General features: G+C 45.6%; 2 protein-coding genes across 9 annotated transcripts; both read left to right on the top strand.

Moving 5' to 3' along the window:
- The first annotated feature begins 209 nt into the window (after window positions 1-209).
- YBEY (ybeY metalloendoribonuclease) lies at window positions 210-2,000 on the top strand. 3 transcript variants are annotated; one of them, XM_058809504.1, is made up of 3 exons: window positions 210-275; window positions 634-702; window positions 817-1,051. In XM_058809504.1, exons 1-3 carry the CDS (start codon window positions 210-212, stop codon window positions 901-903), a joined length of 222 nt encoding a protein of 73 aa, XP_058665487.1. In that variant the 3' UTR covers window positions 904-1,051. The 3 variants fall into 3 exon arrangements, with proteins under 3 accessions (XP_058665487.1, XP_058665485.1, XP_058665486.1); XM_058809502.1 differs by having other exon boundaries at window positions 210-548; XM_058809503.1 differs by lacking the exons at window positions 634-702; window positions 817-1,051 and adding an exon at window positions 1,763-2,000 and having other exon boundaries at window positions 210-548.
- On the top strand, window positions 901-17,188 carry POFUT2 (protein O-fucosyltransferase 2). Of its 6 annotated transcripts, XM_058809498.1 has the most exons (11): window positions 901-1,132; window positions 1,763-2,013; window positions 3,035-3,179; window positions 3,473-3,583; window positions 5,733-5,799; window positions 7,230-7,355; window positions 7,913-8,093; window positions 8,339-8,462; window positions 8,755-8,873; window positions 11,343-11,467; window positions 12,039-17,188. In XM_058809498.1, the coding sequence occupies exons 1-11, from the start codon at window positions 957-959 to the stop codon at window positions 12,144-12,146; spliced, it is 1,533 nt and encodes a 510-aa protein (XP_058665481.1). In that variant the 5' UTR covers window positions 901-956; the 3' UTR covers window positions 12,147-17,188. The 6 variants fall into 6 exon arrangements, 3 of the variants coding, with proteins under 3 accessions (XP_058665481.1, XP_058665483.1, XP_058665484.1); XR_009274995.1 differs by having other exon boundaries at window positions 8,755-11,467; window positions 12,052-17,188; XR_009274997.1 differs by having other exon boundaries at window positions 8,755-11,467; window positions 15,735-17,184.
- Window positions 17,189-22,521: the final 5,333 nt, after the last annotated feature.

Raw genomic sequence — 22,521 nt, 5'->3', positions numbered from 1 at the left:
GCGGGAAGACGGGTGGGAGCAGCGTTGTGGCGGGCCCGTGGGCGTGGTCTAAGTGGGCGGGGATTCAGTTGGGCGGGCATACTAACGGTTGGACAGAAGGGTGGGCGGGGTTCTTGCATAGGGCGTGGTCTCGGTTGTGGGCAGGACCTCAGGACCGAGGCGCACTGTGGTGGGCGGGGCGTCGGTCGGGTGGCGGTGGCGGCGCTGCCATGAGCGTGGTGCTGCGAAATGCGCAGCGCGCCGTGCCCGTGCGCCGGGCCCCGCTCCGCCGCGCCGTATGTGCCTTGCGCTCCGCCCTGGGCGCCTCCCGCTTCGACGTAGGGCTAGTCTGCGCCAGCAACGCGTTGATGCAGAGACTGAACGGCGTCTACCGACATTGCCTGGAGCCCACCGACGTCCTCTCTTTTCCGTTCCACCAAGTGGAGGCGGGGGAGCTGCCGCGGCCGTGTTGCCGCGGCGAATACAACCTGGGGGACATCTTCCTGGGGGTGGAATACATCCACCAGCAGTGCCGCGAAACCGGGGAGGATTTTGACGGTGTCCTGACGGTGAGTCCGGCTCGGGCCTGGCGGGCGGTGGGGCGGGCATGCGGCTCGGTCAGTAACACATGTTGTGCTCCTGCCCCCCGCGCAGGTGACGGCGGCCCACGGATTGTGCCACCTGCTCGGCTACCGGCACGACACGAAACCCGAGTGGGAGCAGGTGCGGGATGCGCTGGGGCCGGGGAGGGTGGGTGGGGTCCGGCATGGGATGGACCGGAGGCCCCGGTGACGGGAACCGGGGTTGGCCCGGTGCTGACCGCCGCTGCTCCCGCAGATGTACCAGAAGGAAGTGCAAATCCTGGAGGAGTTGAACCGCCTCACAGGCTCCCGCTTGCGGCCCCTCACCGCCGGCCTCTTCTGAGAGACGGAGAGGGGCAGAGGCTCCTTCGGCGCCGCCCCGGACGTGTCGTGGGGATGGCGGCGCTGGGGCCTGGCGGCCGCTGTGCCCCGACACTGCCGCTGCTGCTTGGCCTGGCCGCGCTCGCCCTCCCGCCGTCGCTCGCCGCCGCCTCCGAGCCGCCGCCCGCCGCCCTCCGCGCTGGCCACGCCGCCTCCTCGCTGCCCGCCGCCGCTGCCGCCTCGCGCACCAGGTGAGCAGCGCCGGCCCCACCGCGTCCGACCCCGGGCCGGTCCTGCCCCTCGAGATCTCCCCCGCCGCGCGATGTCTCCGCCGTGTCTCGGCCCTCAGCTGGTAGAGGGCCTCCTTCGCCTACTGGTGCTTTTTTGGGTTGTTTTTGGAAGGTGACATCTCAGCTGTCCGAGAGCTTTGGTCTGTAGAATATCCTGTGTTGTAACGAACCCCACAGGGATTATCTAGCTCCCACATGTATTCTTTTCCTCTACTTCTCTGGAGCGTGCCCTCCTGCCTTTGTGTCCAGCTTACAAGAGTTTGCCTGGGTTATATGCCTGTGGTTTCACCATTTTCACCACGCACTCCACGTTACCCTTTGGATGAGCAAGATTCTTTGCTCGTTGACCCTCTGCAAGAAAGGCTCCTTTCATGTGCCATCTCGCCAGGAGACCCTAGTGGCCCCTCCAGCCCCTGTGGCACACACTGTTCTGACTTCCCATACTTCTTCCCCTTCCAAGTACCACAAATTCAAAAAGAGGAACAACTTTCTTCCCAACAGTTTCATCACAGGATTGTAGGGTAAAAAAGAAAAACGTGTAATAGCCTCAATGTGCTCCCAGAAAAAATGGTATTCCTTTGTTCTCCCCAGATACCTTTTGTATGATGTAAACCCCCCTGAAGGGTTCAACCTTCGCAGAGATGTCTATGTTCGCATTGCTTCCCTTCTAAAGACCCTGCGGAAAAGTGAAAACTGGGTGTTGGTTCTGCCTCCCTGGGGACGTCTTTATCACTGGCAGAGCGCCGATATCCTCCAGGTTCAGATCGCTTGGGCCGAGTTCTTTGATATCCCGAGTCTCAACAAGAACATCCCTGTCATCGAATATGAGCAGTTCCTTGCAGGTGGGGTACAGAATCATGCAATCTACAATTAATTAAATATTTGATATGGTTTCTTAAGAGGTTTGTCCTTATAGGGGCTTTCATGTAAAAAAAAATCGTAGAGGTGGCAAGAGGAGGGATGGGAAGAAGTTTTGCTGAGCTACACAACCACTGGGATGGAATAACCCAATTACTTGGCAGCTTGTTTGATGTAGCACTGCTGCCCCCTTGACTTCTGGGACCCTTGAAGATAGACAATTAGTACCTGTGGTTAAATTCACCTGTGGTATTTCCGTGTGGTTTTGACCATAATGACAAGACCATAAGGAGAGAGGCAGCTTGTTGGAATACAGACAAGTCACCTTTTTCCTGGATATGGTGGTTGGACAGTAAAAGTTGTGAAGCAGGTTCTTCCCTTAACTTACTTTTTCATCGTTGATATTGCGTATACTTGAAATATCCCTTGCTCTTTGTGTCTAAGAGAAAGGCTTTCCATAAGAAAGTGAAGTTGGTTCCTTTAGGATTTAATGCCATGTTGAGCTAATCACCAAATTTTCAATTGGTGAACACCGCAGACTAACATCTTCAGCAAAGGAAATAAAGGCCACCAAATGTCACACTGCTGCAAAGAGCTCTGAAGGGAAAGCTGTTCCCTGCCTGCCAAGAAAATGCTTGTAGAGACCCTGAACTTTAGGAGAAGAAGGGCTTGTACTTCGCATTTTTCTTGGAGGCGCTCCTCCTGTGGCAGCTGCTTACAGCACTGAAAATCTGTGTGTTTTAACCACGTGACAGTGATTCTGTTGCATTTGGCACATTAAATCACACAGAGCTGGGTGGGATAGCAGGTGATCACATTGCCTGACCCTTTTAGCTTTTCTAGCTCTCACAGAACTTCCCTTCTTTCTTTATAATGAAAACAGAGAAGAGAGAGTAGTGTAATATTAGCATTTCTAGCAGATTTTTAACTGCAACTGATCCTTGTTCATACCTTTACGGTGTGGGTTTTAATGCTTACAAATCCTTTGCTTTGCCTTCTGTTCAGAGTCAGGTGGGCCCTTTATTGAACAGGTTTATGTGCTACAAGGCTATGCAGAAGGATGGAAAGAAGGAACATGGGAAGAAAAAATAGATGAAAAACCATGCATTGATCAGCTGATGTACTCCAGAGACAAACATGGCTACTACAGGTAACATCGAGCATTCCTTCTGGTCTTTACAGTTGTATTCAGAGAGATATTTCCCTACTGTAGATATCTGGGTGCTTGGAGTTCACTTTGTTTTTAAAAAGCCCGTGAATAGTAAAACATTGTACTTGTATGAGAAGATCTAATTCTATAAAGTTGTTTCTACACTGAAAAGCAGTGTAAAGGAGGTGGCTAGTTTATTTGTATCATATGTAGTTTTTTAGGATGTTTTGTTTTATATCTGGCATTAATTTAAAATACAAGCCTGTGAACCAATCCTCTGTGTTCCCATTTAGGGGCTGGTTCTGGGGTTATGAGGAAACACGAGGCCTAAATGCCTCTTGCTTGTCTGTCCAAGGATCTGCTTCTATTGTGGCTCCCATCCTTCTGAAGAACACTTCAGCACAGTGAGTTGCCTTGTATAACTATGTATTGTTGTATAATTGTTGTACAACCCCATTGCTAGGTGGCAAGAGCAGGGGGAATTTAAAGGGTTGTCCACTGTTGAGATACTTCACCACTGAATTATTGTACTCTGTTAAAATAATAAAAAAGAAATTTACAGTGCAAGAAACACTTAACTGTAAGTTTAGTTAAAGATTGCAGTGCTCAAACCTAAGAGCAGATAGCCTTGAGCTCCTTTATATTCCTTCTCAGGCAGCCTTTGTGACTCATACCTCCAAGGTATCATCAAATAATCCCCTAGATCATGCAGTGTAAGAGATGCTAAACCATCAGCTGTTCCATATTCTACTCCACAGCACATGTAATTTTACATCTCTGGCACATTCCCCCTCAGCAGTCTCCTCTGCAGTCCTGGAAGAGCCCTGGCTCCATTAGTTGCTCGCCATGTGAAAGCCATTCCATGCCTTTGGTTGTCACCACTGCCAATCTCCAAACCTTATGGAACCAGTTCAGCAGGATCCTGCACTGTGTGTGGGTAAACCTGTTACATTGCAGTACAAATGGCATGTTCTGTCAAGTGCTCTCATCTTTTTCTGCTAACTCTTGAGACACAGGTTCCTTATTTTAACCTCTGAGTGTTGCCTTGATGTTGGCACCAAACTGTCCTCATTCCTGACCATCAAGACCTTTAGTTATTAGATGAAGCCAGGTTTTGTTGGTTTTTTTTACTACACTCACTCCTGCGTTAGAATTCATCCACCACTTTATTGGCCAGTGATCAGACTTCTCTAATTCTTCATAGTTGGCCTTAGCTGCTCTGAGGAATTTAAAATAATTAAGCTGTGTCACCTACTTTCATGCCCTTCTGTACGTTGTTTAGGAATATGGTGAAGAGACCTTCCACTTGTGACCTCCATCTGCAATGAGAGCCATGCATTTATCCCTGTCTCCATACTTTTTTTTTTAATCCATGCAAGAACCTTTCTGTGCCATGTTTTAAGAAAACCTTTAATGAAGGCTGTCAGGAAATCTTGTTAGGCAATGTTCAGTGAGATGTCCCTTATCTTCATGTGTGCTAGTGTCTTCAAACTACTATGATTGTTCAGAGCTCTTATCTCCCATATTGCTCTTCTGGCTGGGCAACCAGTTGTGTGGCCCTAGGACTGGATTTTTACCCCTCAAGTGTGGTCACTTCAAGGCAACTTTTCAATGCATTTCAATTAGTACCCTCAATCACCTCCAATCATCCCGTTAGATGTAGTGCTGCTTCTTCACCAGCACAGTCTTGTCTGTTTCCAGGTGATTTAGGGCCTTCCGTGCGGGTGTACAGCTGATGATCAGCAGTGGTAATCCAAAGTTGATTGGTTATTTGCTTCCTCTGTTTTTAGTATAAGGAGATGCAGATAATGATCTTGATCCCTTTTAGCAGAAGCATTTTTCTGTGTGTTTTCTTATCAGTGTGCTCACAAACTAAATCTACATCTCTTATGCTCTGGAATACTTGAAGCTCTCAAAATCTCTTCTCTTAGAATTTTCATAGTGCAGTTATGTTTCTAGTATGCAATCCTGAACTGTGTTTATTTGTGAGAAGGGCAAGCTGCTGTCTACTACCACACATTTTGGTAATGTCTCTGTGTTCTTTGATCTGTTGTTTTACTGTAGGACGTTTTATTCTACATGTGGAAAGCACCTTCTCTGGGTTTGTTTTCATGATCTTCTGCTTGCTCCCAGAGGCTGTTGTGTGCTGAGGCCGAGCATTATCACACAGGTCACTTGTCCCCTTTGGATTACTCTCCCTGTTAGAAATCTGATTTCTCCTATAGCAACTGTTACAAAGACTGTGAGAGGTGGTTAATGCTTGTTAGTGTTTAACTTTCAGAGTCAAGATATGATTTATTAGGGAAGAGAGCAGGCACAGGGAGTGACATGGTTCCCTTCTCTCCCTAGCAGACTGTGGGTCACAATTTGCCTTGTAGAGAACTAGCATTTGCCTCCTAGGAGCCTCATTCCCAGGAGCCTGTCCCTTATTCCCCATGTTCCTTTAGCAAACAGACTATATTCTGTGCTTTATCTCAGCAAATGTGTAAAGAAACGTCATAATGTAAGTTCTATTCCTAAGGGAACTGCACTCAGTTTTACAATTTTCAATAGGTCAGTGATGTTAGACAGAGCTGAAAACCTTCTTCATGACCACTACGGAGGGAAAGATTATTGGAATGTGAGTATTTTACAGATAGCTTCTCTAGACTTTTTCCCTGGCTCTGCTAAAATTCAGTAACCAATGCGTGCTTCAGTTTTGCCTTGGGTTTCTTGTCTTGAAAGTCACTTGTGCCTTCTGTTTCAGCAATGTGTGCTAACATGGTTTCAGGCTGCTGTGGATTAATGTGACACAGGAATTTTCCCTGCTGTCTTGTGCCTAAAGGCCTAGTGCTGCAGGTCATGGTGATAAAAGGACTTCCCCTATATAACATATCTACAATCAGAAGAGAGCAGTTTCTTATCTAGTCAACCTCAAGATTAGTCTTTTCAAAAGAATTCTGTAAAGTGCTCGTTGCTGCCCCAAATCCCTCCCCACTGGCTTCAAAGGCAAAATTCCCATGGGTTTCAAGGCAAAGGTCTATGGTAAATAATTCCTTTCATAAAAGTTTTAAGAAAATGTTGAAGTTCAGACACAGGAAAATGGAACATGCCATGGAGTGCTTGATATAGTTGAAATTCCTAAGAAAAACTGACTGACTGTCATGATACTACAAAACAAATTACACGGACCTCAGTCTTGTAAATATTGGGCTATTCACTTGAGATGTGGCATGTTTCCAGAAGTAGACCAAACACTAGTTTGCTACCCAAGAATTATTCATTGAGAGTGACCTCTCAAAGAAAGAAATGCAACTATATTTTAGTATGACTTGTCCTGTAAAAGGAGACATGAAATCCACATGGGTCTATAGCACACATTTCTTAGCAGTGGCACTTTAAACATTGCCCCAGTGGTTTTGCCTGATGTCCAAACAAAAATTTTCTCACTGCAGCATGGGCCCAGGGCCTCTTCTCTTTTTTCCATGTTCCTCTGAGAAGCATCTCTCCCTTCTCTGTTTCTTTGCAGACAAAAAGGGAAAAATTGAGATTTCTGTAATTCTTTTGCCTGTTAATAAAAAGGCCACTTGTGGCTGTGTGCAGGGGTAACTGCATCACCGAATCTTAGAGATTATTACTCACAGGTTAAGGAAATAATTCCTTTTTCGTCATTTTTCCACTGAATTTCCTAGGCGTGTCTGTGGCTAGATACATAATATTTTTAAAGCAGGTTTTATTCTTAAAGGTGTTTAGCACACTAAAGTGTTTGCCCAGCTTTTGTTTCCAGAAGTGAGGTATATTGCTAGGGTGTTTAATTTGGTGTATCATGTATTCTGTTGTGTAAATAACTGCAGTGTCCTCCCTATACCTGTGTATTGCAGGGGCAGGTGAGTATGCTGGTTATAAATATGGTGATAATTAGAAATAAACTATTAAAGCTTGGATAAAATCGTTGCTTAGAGTACTGCAGAAGTAACTGTATCCTGAAAGTGCTGTGTATGTGAAACTGTCTCCACCTACTCATTTTTAGCTCTCCTTTTTTTGACTCAGTGTCTGCTCTTATTCCAACAGACCCGTCGGAGCATGGTGTTTGCTAAACACCTTCGTGTGGTGGGAGACAAGTTTAGGAAGAAATACCTTCAATCCACTGATGAGGCAGACAGGACTCAGTACAAGGAGGACTGGACACAGATGAAGGTAAAATCCTTAATAGTCTGTTTCCCATAACAAATATTTTATTTGTGTATTCCTGGTTGTGTGCTGTAGGACATATTGGAAGGTACAGGTGAGCAACACCCTTCTGTTCACATCAAGGTGGATACACATGTTCCTCATGCACCTTCTTCTCCCCATGTGACACAAGCTAACAGAGTCTGTCGAGGTGTGCCTTACTGGTTCTGAAGGCCAGATCTTTGTTGCCCTCATTTCAGTAAAGGAAACTTGAATTTCTTCCTGTTTTCAACACTATGTGTGGGTGTAATGTTCAGCTGCAACCTGCCAGTTGAGGATTTATTTGGTAAGGGAGAGGAATTTTTGCTTACAAAGATTTGGCACTCCAGTTTCTCTTGCATGATGGTGGCCACCCAAGATCTAAATGTTGCAACAAGTGTCCCAAGCTACTTCCAGTCCATACTTGAAACTTTCTGTCTGCAACTAGAGAGATTCTGTGCCTTATACAGAGATGATTGCATTCTGGTTTTACAGTGTGAACAGTGATACTCTCAAGTTTTAAAGTTTCAATCTTTCTCTTGTAGGTTAAGACAGGCACAGCTCTAGGTGGCCCATACCTTGGGGTTCATCTCAGAAGGAGAGACTTTGTTTGGGGTCACAGAGAAGATGTGCCTTCCCTGCAAGGAGCAGTAAAGAAAATCCATAGCCTATTGGAGTCACTTAAACTTGAAAGAGTTTTTGTAGCCACTGATGCTGTTGAGGAAGGTAGGCAGATCACAGTTACTTGAGGATTGGTAACTTCAGAGGAGTGCAGCAATTACCACTGGCTCCCCTCCCTCCCTGCAATGCTGTGAATTTTGGTAACTGAATTTGTAAAACTTGTTGGTAGATTTTGGTGTCACTTGCTCTGTAACTGTTCACCCGGGATTTCCTTAAACAAACACATTGTGTGACAGCAGTGAGTTGCTGTTCATAATGCAGAGATAAATTCATATCCTTCCTTTTTTAAGAGATTGAACTGCTCAAGAAACTGCTGCCTGAGATGGTGAGGTTTGAACCCTCTCTGGAGGAGCTGAAACTCTATAAGGATGGGGGCTTAGCTGTGATTGACCAGTGGATTTGCGCACATGCAAGGTAGCAAACCTGACTTTTATTCAGCCAAAGCTTATTATTCAGCACTGTCACAAAACTGAATATGATTTTTGTCCCAAGGTTGTTTACAAATAGTGTAAGACATTATATAGTCAATGATATAATTGAGATGTGTATAGTAGATGTATAATGGTTATATTGTGTGTGTATATACAATAATTTTATTATCATATCATTTCACTGAACAGTGAAGTTCATTGAACTGAAATCTAATTACTTGCAATTTAAAAACTTGCCCTCCCCTCACAAACCCTCTTTTGATTTTTTTCCACAGATATTTTATAGGCACCTCAGTTTCAACATTTTCCTTCCGAATCCATGAGGAAAGGGAGATCTTGGGATTTGATCCAAAAACAACTTACAACCGATTTTGTGGTGAAACAGAGAAAAACTGTGAGCAGCCAGCTCACTGGAAAATTGTATATTAAACACAAAGAAACACAAAGGTTTTGATACTGTTAGAGTTCAAACTTTTGAGGAAAAATCATGGGGAATTACCTGCTTTGGATCGATGTATGACCCAGTCTTGTATTCTCAGTTCCCGCTCCCCATCCAGCTGTGGGTATGCCGTGGGGTAGCTGTACTGCTCGGTGTCTCTGGACCTCACAGCATTTCTATGTGGCTGCTGCACCTGGGTCCCCAGTATGTTCTGTGCTTGCTGCCATGTGGTCCCACATGCACCAAATGGGTTGCTGCAGACCACAGGGGCCTCTTGGCTGCAGAGCTGTGATGGGAAGCAGCAAAGCGATGCCCAGGATGTGGCAGTTCAACCCAGCCTCGCCTGCTGGAGCATTTCTTACCTTTCCATGGTTCTCTCTGTGGGTCTGTGGTCATTTTTTAACTGCAGGGCTGGGGGTCCTGGCCATGTCACCAGGAGTGCTCACCCTGGGAGTGCTAGTCTCAACCCAGGGAGGAATTAAAAGTGGGGGAAGCTGCTTCCACTCTAAGGGCCTGCAGGGCCCATCTCTTGGGCATTCATCTTTCATGTGAAGGCACATTGCCTGGCGAAGAAAGAGACTGGTACCTGGTGGAGCAGGGCCAATATTCCATTTTCCTGAAGCAGCTCTCTCCTCTGCCTGCCGCAGCAGGGGAGCATGGGTGTGTTCAGCACTGCTACTGGAAGGGGAGCAAAGCTCGTGGCCCTCTTAGGAGGGTCCTGGTTGCTTCAGGGCCTTGCTTTTCCACTGGTTTGTGTCCACAAAGGAAAGACATGCAGAAGGCAGAACCATCACCACAGTCCTGTACTCAGGAGTCCATCAGCCTTCCCCACAGTGAAGGTGGTTAAACCCTTCAACTACTCTGCAAAACTCAGCACCACTGCAAAAGAGAGCAGCAGTTTATCCACAGGGGGCTTCTGACACATTGCCCATTATGTGTCTGGAGGAATCCAAGTGCTTATTTTGTGTTTTTACAAGTGTGGCCAAAGCCACACACACGGAGCCATAACAAATTTTCACACTGTACCAATAAAAACTAATAACATTATTTCTTAGACAACTGTTGGGGATAAAATTCAATGCAAAGAAAAAATCTAAATATAAAAAATCAAGATGCTGGTGCACACAGATGCAGTGTTTCTGCTTTTGAGCTCAGTCTTCCCTTCTTGTGTGAGGTCCCTTTAATTTCGTCATGTTTGTATTTTTTCATCTATTTTTAGCTAAATAATACTGATAGTCAGTCATACAGTGCCCAGGATTCATCTCGTAAGTCAGCCCTGCTGCTCAGGTCTCAGCACATCAGGGTGTAGCCCTTGGTGTTGGTCTTCCCAATCGCTGCAAAGTTTCAAGCGTGTGTTTAAAGTGTCCCCTTGCTATTGGCTGGTCTCCAGCAGTGCCCCTTCATCGCTATTGAGTCCCTTTCTGGTGGCCCAGGTTAGCCTATGCTTCTAACACTCTCTGGATTCATGGGACTGGGGATTCCAGCATGCACCACAGAGGATTTTTCAGGGACATCCCTTGAGCCCCAAATCCATGTGAGTCCAAAGCAAAAATCGCTGGGAACTGAAGGCAACAGGATGCTTCTTGAGAATTTTGAAGTATTCAATGTGTCTTAAATGTTAGGTTTGAATGAATGCCAATTGTCCAGGATTGTGTGTTTGGAGTTGCTGGTTTAGGGATGGCCGGGTCTGGATTTGGATTTGTAGGCACCAAGAGTTCCTTGTGTCAGGTTTAGGTTTGGATTTGTGGGACTTGTTGGAGAAAAGAAGGAAATGGAAATGCACATTTCTGTTCTTGGAGAAATTATCAGGATGGGAGAAAAGAGGGTGTGGAACTGCTGGGAGCTCCTGGAGTGAGGGAGAGGATCCAAGGATGGGAAGCAAAAGCTGTGAAACAAAGCCCAAAAAGGGGCGGGCAGTGTGGGCACCATGGGGGAAAGAGGGAAAGAATCCCTGCTCCTGGAATCCAGCAGGGGGCAGGGGAGGATAATTTTCCATCCACTGGCTCTTGGTGGAATCCTAATAATGAAGGTCAAAGAAAATGGTTCATTTGTTACTAGGTTTGGAATGAAAGGTGCCATTATGGAGGGGAATATTTACCTATTAAAATTCTGTTGGATAAAGGAAGAGAGGGAGGAAGTAGCTGGGGGATGAACTGGTGGCTTTCTGGTGGATACAGGGAAAGACATAGGAAGGGGGTTTTATGTAAAATGCACCTCATGGGTACCATCAGGAAAAGCCAAAACTGCCCTTTTTTCCAAGCTCTGATATTCCAGAGGAGTAAACAGTGGTTAGCACATCTATTCCTGTGTTCCTTGTATGCCTAGTGGTTTGTTGGGAAGAGATAATATTAGGAAATGAAGAAATCCAGGGATGTAATTCCTGATAGTAAAGCCCTGCAAGCCCAGGTGTTCATATTCTTCCAGCACACAAAGGCAACAGAGGGAATCCTGGAGGAAGTGGAAAATGCTGTCACTCCATTGATGGAACTCCTGGGACACTGAAAGCAGCAGAAGCTGTAAGAACAAAGTTGGAACCAGACTCCAGCTGGGTAAGGCAGACACTGTTGGGGAGGATGAAACAGCAAAGCCTTATAAATATGATTGCCTGGCAAAAGATTTTGAGAATATAGAAACTATAAGTGAGATTGAAATGAAAGCAAGTTTTGAGATCCCTTAGTTACTGAACAACTGGGAAACAATGGTGTGGCCAGCTGAAGGTAATCCCCTCTTGATGAAACAAGACCCTCTGCTTGCAGACAGCTCCAAGGGTCAGAGCAGACCCTACCAGCTTGGCAGAAGGGGTCCAAAGAGGAGATTTTAGGGTTTAAAATGTAACACAGTATGGTGATGTAGTGATTCTTATAGGCTGTATGGAAATGCTATAGGATTTGTATGTTGTACTAGATTGGTTAGTGAGAATCAGAATATTCAACACAGAAGATGATTTATTGTATTGTAACAGGAACTTTGCTCACTTCTTCTTCTTCTTCTTCCCTTTCTTACTCACTTCTTCTTACTTTCTCACTCCCTCACCTACTTACTTTCCATTTACCTTCTTATGTTTTTACGTTCTTACTTCTTATCCTCTCTACCCCTCTCTTCTCTCGGGCCTGCTCCAAGCTGTGGCTGGCAGCTCCCAGCAGGGCCCTGCACCACGCCCTTTGCAATAAACCGATAGTTCCACGACCTGGCTGCAGAGATCTCTCCATCCGTCCCGACTGTGTGTGACCCCCGGCTCTCCTACAAGACACCAAATCCTTTGGAATTAGAACTGGGCAGGGGTGAGAAGAATTAATAGCTAAATCTGTACCCCCATGGATTCCTGAGCAGGATCCCAGCAGGGAAGACTGGAGGGATACTCCACAAGAAAGTCCAAACTGGGAACTGTTCCCACATGGGAGCAGCAAGCCTTGGAATTGCCTGAAGGGAAGAAAGAGGGATCGTTTGAGCTCAAGGATCAGCTGTTGAACGTGGTGATGTTATCAGATGATTCCTCAGGAATGTTTAGTTCCCAAGCCAAGTCAATCTGCTGCCTTGTGAAGCTCAGAAATCTTGGAAGAACCCAACTAATATAGGAAATAGACTGGCAGATAAGACTGCTGGGGAATGGTAGGGAAATCATCCTAACAGAGGGCCTCCTTTTGAACTGGAATGGTGCAAAAATTATCCAAAAGAACAGGAGTCAAATGGGATTTACAGATTCCTTGGAGACCACAATCCAGTGGGAAGGCTGAGAAAAGGGAACAAAGCCTGCAAATGAGCCAAATCTGCGGAACACCTCAAATTACTAGAAACACTGTTTCTAGAATGCACCCATGTAATTCCTTAAAGGTATGGCTCAGTTAAGGAGCAATACCAATAAAGCCCACAGATGAAAAGCCTGTTGTTAGCTTTTTTTTTTCCCTTTAAAAACCTCAACTATCAACTATCTAAAGAATGGTTTAGTAATTCAGGTGAGTTCAGCCTGCCACATTCTGTTGAAAAAGGATCAACTAAATCTATGCTCTAAGATAAAAAGAGCAGTTCAATGTATGAAGGAGGGTGCAACACACAGTATCATTTTCCCATTGAACCTTGGCAACAGGAAAAGCTTCTCTCTGCCCCAGGAGCTGCAAGGAATTTGGGCCAGTAAATGACATCTGAGAATCACCATAAATTCAGAGGCAGAAAGATCTACCATTAAAAGGTAGAAAAAAGGGAAAGGTTTCAGAAAACATCTCTGCACTAAAATTAACAAATATTTCCAATTTCTCTGTGAGAAGAATAGAACCCTGCAGCAATTAAGGCCGCACAGTTCACAGCAGCGAGAGCTCAGCACACATCCAGAAAGGCAGTTCCAGCATCTAAAAATAAAAAAAAAAGAGAAAAATTTGATTTATTTTGTTTTAAAGTTACCTGAAGTTCTTAAAACCAAACCAACCTTTGCTCCTGATTTTGGCTCACTGACACAGACACACAGGAAGCCAAGGGTCACACAAATCCTGCTTGCAGAATTCCTGATCCAAACCCTCACCTTTCCCACCCAGCGCTGAGGGAAATCTGCCAGAGGATTAATAAAGAACCTTTGTTGAGAGCAGTCATCACCTCAGGCCTTCAGGCTTGGCAAGATTTGGTAGTGAATGGACTCAAATTCAACTCCTCCATCTAAATCTCTGACAAGTCTTCTCAGAAAGATATTGGACAGTCACTCAGAGCGCAGAATTTAAAGACTGCATGAGGAAGAACAGAAGCTTTGACATGAATTACACGAGTTCCTTTTTCTCCCTCAGTCACTCTGAGACTGTCAGACCTGATCTTTGCAACCTAAAGCAGACCTAAGTCACTGGTTCCAGCAGTAGCTGCAGTTCCAAGCTTTCTGTTCCCTGCATTGCTCACCTAAGCACTCACAGCAATCTCATCTCGGCCCAGTGACTCTCTGTCCTCAGAGGGAAGGAACCACAAACTGGTGGGACACAGCTCTGGCACCACATTTCCTCTTCCCTTCTCCCCTTTTCCAGCAGACCAGGCTGCTGGAAATGGCATTTCTTACACAGTTCATCACAGTAGAGAGGAGAAGAGGAACCTGTGACTTACCCACACCATGGGCAGTACCACGTTGGGTTTGGCTGCTCAAACACCAAAGCTCTTGGCAGGGATAGGACAAGTTAAGTGGTTCTTCCTGTCCTCATAGAGAGGAGAAAAGGGAAGGTAAGCCCACTGTGGCATCAAAGACTCCTGCACTTCATCTTTTGGCTCAGATTGCTCACCATGGAGTTTTAGCCATAGAAAAGGAGAGGTGACACCAAATCAAATGGAAAAGTGTTCTTTCCCAGTGTTTTTATTCCAGGCATTCAAGGAAGCTCATTTTTCTTCTAGCTTTGTTTCCCCAATTTTAGCAGAACCATTCTCATCCTAGGTCCCACAAGTCAGTTGTTCAATCCTTTGACTGGATCTGGACAAAGGAAGGGACATACCCAGATTACAGGAAAGCATGGAGAGAAAGCCCTTCAAAACTGGACAGAGAAAAACAACAGGAAATGCAGGAAGACAGAGGCCTTCTTTGCATGTCTGCATTCCTTTTCTAAAGACATCTGTGCAGCTAGATGCTCTTTGCATTTGGCTTCCTTTAAAGGAATGGATTTGCTGCTTAAACACATCTCAGGCCCAGATGTAACCAGGAGAAGGTGGGATGGAGATGAGGAGTTAGGGAATGGCCAGGGTTATGCAGGGCCTGGGAACATTGAGGATGGAGAAGAGAATGAGCAGGGATTGTTCTCCTTGTTTAGATCCATCAGTGCTGGGAGCTTGGAAAACACAAGGTACCAGAGGGATCCTGGCCAGAAGCAGGATAACTCTGGGATAAGGGCAAGCTACTCCTGGTACAGGGCTGTGCTGAAGAAGAAGGGAAATTTTTTTCTCTCCCCTTTCCAGTGGGATGCGACCCCTGCCAGAGGCAGGAAAACTGCCTTGCAATCCAGTACAAAACCTGCCTGGCAAGCCAGGATCTCAAGGAGCCAGCAGCCATTTCTCTTGGATTTCCTTCTCACAGGCATTTTAAGCCTGCTTTGCCTCACAAGCACTTTTCTGCCAAGGGTATTCCCATCTTTTTTAGATCCTGAATAAAGGTTTGGAAAGCTGACTTTGGTGAAAGAACTGCTTCCTATTTTGATCAGTCTTAAGTTGGATTTTCCCTCAGCACCAAAATCAGGGGGTGAACCCAATGTGGCCTCAAAGGGCCATAAGATCCCAGCTGTCCTATTGCCAGTTCCCTCAGCACTAATTTGTTTGTGGAGAGCCTGGTTCAGTTCCCAGGCTTGATTTTGTAAATAACTAGGTTCTCAGACACCTTTTCTATAAACAGCAGGATTCTCAGACAGTCTTCCCATAACAGGCAAAACATTCTGTCCTTGGGCTCTCTGGGAACAGATAGCTGCTCTGGGAACAGATATGAAGGTTTTGAGAACTTTTCATATCACAGTGAGAACGCTGGTCCTGTTTTAAATAAACAAACCACGGGTATTGTAAACAAAAGGAGGGGTTAGAGTTTTCTCTGTAACCTATCGTGAGCTCAAATTTTGCAATATGCATGAAGTTAATTAACACTGTTATATAAAGTGGCTGATTTAATCAATAAATGGGAGTCGATGCTGATCAACAAAGATGGGTTGGCTCCCTTTGCTTTCAACATTTGTTGAACCTTTTCAGGGTTAATTTAGCAAACTTAAGGGTTTGGCAATGTCAGGGTCAAAACAATCAGAAATTTGTGAAAAAGAAACTGAACTAAAGCCGGCTGAAAGTGGTTCTTGCTGATGACTCATTACAACCACTCGTTCAAAGGAGGCAGGATTGATTCAATACTCACCAGCCCATCTGGCCAAGACCAGACCTCTCTGCCCACCGAGGACACAGCAACCAACAGGGATCTTTCTCCCACTCTCCAGCATGGACCTCCTTCCTCCACACACAGGGAACTGCAGCCACTCCGGGAACACTGACTTAGTCCTCGGCTGGCAATAGGAGAGGCACAAAGAATATTTAGAACTCTTTCTGACCTCAATGCCACCCAGACCTGGGAGAAAGCACTTCCCACTGCTCCTGGAATTTTCTTCCTTGTCCCTTCCAGCTTTGGAAGGTTTCTGTGGGAGCCTGGATTATCCTTGTGGTTCAGAAGCTGCATGTGGTACCTAAAGCATTCCCTTGGGAACATGAAGCTTCCCTTGTGCCTTTCAATTATTTATCCCAAATATTCTCCCCAATGATCCACAACCTAGAAAGAAAAAAAGGGAAAAGAAGGAAGACTAGTTCATTCTGATATAAGGAGTATTGGTTATCCCAACACACGTCCAGGTGAAAAAACATTTCTGCCACTCTAACAAACACTCTTGATACTGTCTCAACTCAATAGTAACTATTTAAATATTACATTAAGAATCATAAGGACACAACTCTTCGAATTCTCAAGAATGCCTCAGCTTGGCTACTTCAAGGACTTCCCCACCCAGAAAACTGAGTAGTCCAAGATTTAAACACCATATTTGATACAAATCTGATAGAAATTTGATAATGTTTGGCTACTAAACTTTTCCAAAAGCTGTGGAGTCAAGGCTGGAAATCCTCACTGAAGATTTTCCATGTCCCATCTGGATTTATTCTTGGGAAAACCCCATTCAGAGGACTTTGCTTTAAAGGGGTTGCACTTGATGTTACAGACACAGAATTCCTTTGGGATTTGGCATTTCCTGCACCTCCAAACATCTTAAAAGAATCAAATGCAGAGTCCTGAGTCTCAATTATTCCCACTTTCCTCAGCTCCACATGGATTTGTGCTTCCTCTGAAGGCCTGGAAAGGAATTTGGGGATCCGCTTCAGTTGGTTTGATTTTCAGCTCTTTCTCTGAGGTGGCCCAAAAAGCAAACAGAAAAAATCGCTGTAACAGCACAAAATCTCAACCCATCCCAAGATGCAGCTCCTCACACTAAACCTTGGAAGAATCCATGGTGGTTCCAGCGCTGCTCTAACCCCACCTCAAACTGAGTGTCCAAGGAGCTCTGCCTAATTCACATCCAAGCCTGGATAGCTGAAAGCTTGCAGGAAAAGGGGAGGCAAAGCGAAGGGGAGAGGGGAAATAATGGAGTCTTGGGTTTTCCCTCTGTGTGCAATAGAAGTGAAGGGCAGGATGGAGAGGTTCCATGGTGTTTTAGGTTGGAAGATGTAGCTGGGGGTGTGTATTCTATCACCATTTGTTAGAGGTGGGGCAGTTATCTTCTGTTAATTGGGCAGTTTTCTTTATTTCTTCCGCAACCTCCAGGAGGTATCTATCTTCTGTTAATGGGCCAATGAGTGTCACTGCATGGCTGATAAAATAACATAATTCCATTGTGAGAAGCTCCACCCAGAAGGAGGAGCCAAACATTCCTTCCTGGATATAATCTGAGATTTGGAACACCACAGTTGGGCTTTTCTCGCTGGATTCTCAGAGGAAGACCAGGCCCATCTACACCACCATTGGATCTTCAGAGGAAGGCTACACCCTTATTACAGAATCCCTGCTTCAACAGAACCACATCTGCCACTCCAGAACTGCAGCCACCCTTTAATGGGACTGCTACTAACACCTTGACACACAGGGTGTCAGGTCATATTCTGACTCTGTCAGTGTTGTTCTGTATTACTGCATTTTAATTTCATTTTAATTTTCTTCCCTAATAAAGAACTATTATTCCTACTCCCATATCTTTGCCTGAGAGCCCCTTAATTTTAAATTTATAACAATTTGGGGGGAGGGGGTTCACATTTTCCATTTCAGGGGAGTCTCCTGCCTTCCTTAGCAGACACCTGTCTTTCCAAACCAAGACAGATGGAAAAGAAGTCCCAAAGGGTGCTTAATTCCAAGCAGTTAGTGCTGCTGAGGTTGAAGCCAAGAGGACAAATCAACTGGGATCAAACAGGAGTGGCAGACAGGATGGGTTATGACACAAACCAACAAAGCTGGAGTTCTCTTTCTTTTCCGGGGCTCTCTCAGAAATTCTCCATGTCTGGACAAACTCCCAGTCTCCCTGCTGGGGAGAATGGACTTGGATATCCCAGGTGACTGCTAAGGCTCAAACAATAAAGTTAAGCAATGATCAAAGCGGTTTTCCCAAGGAAATTACATATTCTCTGAAACTGGGATAACTTATCCCATGGCTTTGTCCAGGAAGAGTCACAGTTGGATATAGTCTCCCATTAAGGATTACACAGGGGCTCACCTTTTGCTTGGAGCTTGGCTGAATTCCTCAGCAATGCCAGGATGTGGCCAGAACAGGGACAAAGAAGGCTGCACATGTGTCCCTTGCATGGGGCAGCTGGGAATGGAAAAGCTTGGGGGTGCTTAGGGGGTGAAGCATGGCAACACCTGACCTCCAATCCAGTTACAAAGCAGTCTCCACTGATAAATGGCAAAGAAGAGCTGACTGACAGACTTTGGGAGGGGCCAGAGCTGCCTGATGCAATCCCCACGGGTATAAAAGACTAGGCACCCATCTTGAAGACAAACCAGCCAACGGGTATCCATGAGGGCAGTTCCCAGTGCTGCGAATTTTTCCTTATGTAGTCCTTTGTTGTATTTTTATTAAGGTTTAATAAACCTTCTTAAATTTTCAAATTGAGCAGTTGTTTCTCACACTATTAAACAATGCGTGACTGTGTAGACCAAGATAAGAAGTAAATATGAATAATGTTTAGAAGCACAATAAACAGCTTTTGTTTGATTCACTTGGAATTGTGCAGAGTCCTTTGTCTTCCCTCCTCAGTGTAATACACCCTACAGTGTTTAGTGAGGTATACAATCTCTTTTAAAGTACTATTTTCTAAATCAATTTAAGATTATTAAAGGAAATGTTCCATGTCTTGGTTAGGTTTCACAGCTTACATTTAGAAAATGACACATCTTTGTGTTTGTAATGTCTTTTCTTGAGGTATTTGAGTAAAGTCGTAAGTGAATTGCCACTCTAAGGCTCTCATAGATGGTTTACTGTGTACATTTGGAGCTTTTGGATCTCTTTTATGAAGGTTTCTCCCCTTGGTCATGATGGATATATACAATATTAACACTATTCAGCTGCATTTGTAGAATCCTTTTGTAAAGTTCAAATATTTAAAATATAGTGTAAAATCAGTGTAAGAGATGACACTGTAGGTTTCATAGAAGTCACAGGAATTGATGTTACTTTTAACATAATTCTTATCGTTTGCAGAGATGGTGAGAACAATACTGGCTTAATTAAACATGGACAACAATATCTGGTAGAAAGGGTCTCAGATCTCAGTTTCAGTCTGCCTCACCTGATGGTATCTCATTAGACAAATGAATATAAAGTGTCCATTTTGGTTTGGGTGTCTGTTTTCCTCTTGAATGCTGTGGTACTTAAGTTTGGCAAATCAGCACTTCCATAAGTATTCATTTTGCAAAAGTCAGTTTTGGATAATAGTTATGGACTAAAACAATAACATTCCTTTGTATAAATTAAATAATACTTTAAAGAAATGAATAGGCTAGGAGTTATGTACAAAAGAAACCAACAAGCATTGTTGAAAGAAAATGTGAAATGTTGCTGAAATGCAAAACACTTTTGCTAATAACTGAAACTGTAAGGTTTTTGGAAGAGGAAAACAACACTTTACTGAAAATAAATGCATATCTGAGGAGAGATGTAGCATTGCCAATTATAACTAAAACTGTGAAGGCATACACAGAAATTAATATTGGGATGGTACTTGCTTTTATGATAACTCTCAAGTCTGACGTTTGATGACTTTATCAAAGGAGTTTTTTAAATTAGTCACTAGAAATGGGTCCTGCGGACAGAAACTGCAGCTGCGGTTGCAAGGCACTGCGGTTGGAAAGCGGCAGTGGCGGGTTTGAGGTGTGGTAGGGAGCGGGGCGCCGCTCTGTTCGAAGGGGTTTGACCGCTGGAAAGCCCCCCAGCCCCGGTGAGCCGCGGCCCCGGCCGGGACGGAGACTGTGACTGTGGATCTCGCTTGCCGGCAGTGGCTGGCTGGAGGATACCCCGGTCCCGGGGACGGCAGCTGCGGCACCGGCTCGTCAGCAGCAGCGGGCAGTAAGAGAGAGCCTCGGCTAGAGTGGGAGGTTCCCTGATCTCGGCGCCCTTCCCTGGGCGGCGGCGGCGCGGCAGCCCCGCCACCGCCGAGCTGTGTTGCGACCGGGTTTTCTCGGTCCCAGTGCGGCAGCTGCTGTCTGGGGGCTTTCTAAGGTGGTGGCTCAGCAGGGGTGGACCTGCCGGGGTCGAACGCAAAGCTACAGCGCCGTGCTGTCTCAGCAGTGGCAACGGCGATGGCGTCATCTCCAGTGTCCTTTGAGTCTGTAACCGGTGGGGCAGAGCTTGGCAGAGCGACAGCAAACTCCGCTCCGCGGCCGGGCACTGTCCCGCAGTGGGCAAGGCATCTCTTAGTGGAGCCGGCTGGGTGCCTCGCAGCAGCTGCAGCAGCAAAGCGCCTCCACGCCGCTACGAAGCGCCACCTCTGGGGTCCCAGCCGGGGCAGCAGGGCACAGCGGAACGGCAGTGGCCGCTCAGTGAGGCTCTGCAGCACGGCGTCTCTGCGCCCTCTGCATTGGTGGCAGCGCGCTGACAGGGGCCATCTCCGCAGTTCCACACAGCAGCAGGGCACTCCGCCGGCACACCAGCCCCGCCCAGGGCAGCGGCACGGCTCAGGACGACCAGAGGACATTCTGCTGGGGAGACGTCCCTGCAGGGGGCGGCGGCGTGGTCCCGGACGGCACCAGCAGCAGGCTCCGTGGGCAGGTCGCCCCTGGTCTGGGGGAGACTTCGCAGCTCCGTGCAGTGGTTCCGTAGCGCGTTGTGGCTGCTCCGCCCGTCTTCCTTCCCCGTGTGCCTGGCGCGGTGTCCCACACTTCCCGTCGCCTCGGTGGACGGTACCTGCTGTGTCCCCTCCGCCGTCCTTGCGTCCCACTCTAATTGATTTAACAAGTCGATAACAAGCTTCCAGGGCTTTATAACATTGAGTATTGAAGTGAAGGGGAGACGACCATCCGATTGATGCATCGAACTCCGATTTATTGATCGATCAGTCACTTTATATAACAGTGTTAATTAACTTCATGCATATTACAAAATCCAAGCTCATGATAGGCTAACAGAGAAAACTCTAACCACTCCTTTTGTTTTACAATACCTATAATTGTTTATTAAAAACAGAACCGGTGTTCTCACTGTGATATGAAAGGTTCCCAAAACTTCCATATCTGTTCCCAGGGAGGATGTTTTGCTTGTTATGGGAAGACTGTCTGAGAACCTTATTGTTTATAAAGTGATGCATGAGAGAGCCTAATTGTTTATAGAAATCAAGCCTGGGAACTGCTTTTGGAACTGCTTTACAACTACCTTTTACTTTTCTCTCAACTTCATGGCCTTTTTCTTTAAGCCATGCTTGAACTAAACTCTCCACACTTCCCCTATCTTTTTCTTTTTGAGAAAGGAGGTTAGTTTGCCGGGTTTTCTCTATCATCCTACTAACCATATTTTGGATACAACTACAGAAACAAGGTAAAATAAGTAAAAGCAATAATATTACATATATTACAAGGTTTCTTAACCATGGTCCCAATCCTAAACTTTTAAGCCACTCATCAATTCCCAATCCTTCTTCTTCCTTAAGGCTGTTAAGCCCTAGCTGTAGCTCTTTTATCTTAGCATGAATAGATACAGCATGATCAGATAAATTCATGCAACACATCCCTTCAAACTCTTCACACCCATGGCCTTGTGCTAGAAGTAAAAAATCTATGGCAGCTCTATTTTGTAAAACAGCGTGATTAACACTTTGTACATCTGCAGTTAACATATCTAATATCTGTGATGTCTTATTTAATTCACCCTTAGCCCAGCACCCTATTTGTTTTGCTAAATTCATTGCTTTGTTTGCAGCACCTCCTGGTAGGATAGTTGCAACCACCACTTGTTTCAGTGTACTCCAGAACCATGCATTTCCTATTTGACTACAGTCTAAGTTATGTAAGCTGCGCCTCTGCCTGCTTGTATTATGACTTAGTTGCATTAACACAGATATATTGGGGTGGAATAATGATAACTTGCCTAAATAACAAGGTCCACCCTGCGGCTGGGCTGGTATGCCATTCCAGGCTCTATCTCCGCAAATTAGAAATATCCCTGTGGGTAATTTCTTAGGTGTCATGATACTAGAGCCTTTACATTGGTTATAAAGCTGTTTGGACACTATGTCCGGGCTTAGAGATGAATCCAGAGTAGCCCATGTCTGTTTATGCTGATTCATCTTTTGAAAATTAGAGTAATCAAAGCTGAACCACCCACCGTTGGAAGTGCTGGTCATACTAGCATTTGCACTTCCAAAAAGATCTAACTCCTCAGGTGGGGAATGCAAAGGAGTATTAAGTGATTGAATTAGCAGACATTGGCGGTAGCCGTCACTCTGACTGGCAGTATACCCTTTTTGTGCGGGCAATTTAATATTTATCATATTGCGCATACACAAGGCGCAGTTATTAATAAGACTGCAAAATTCTTGAGGAGACCGTACTGGAAGCCCTACCAAACACGTTCAAAATGGGTTAGTAACTCCTCCAAGG

Source organism: Ammospiza caudacuta, chromosome 8 (genome assembly GCF_027887145.1).
Source record: "Ammospiza caudacuta isolate bAmmCau1 chromosome 8, bAmmCau1.pri, whole genome shotgun sequence".
Lineage (NCBI taxonomy): Eukaryota > Metazoa > Chordata > Aves > Passeriformes > Passerellidae > Ammospiza > Ammospiza caudacuta.
Note: the sequence above shows the minus strand (reverse complement) of the source record. Positions and strands in the feature narration are given on the sequence as shown.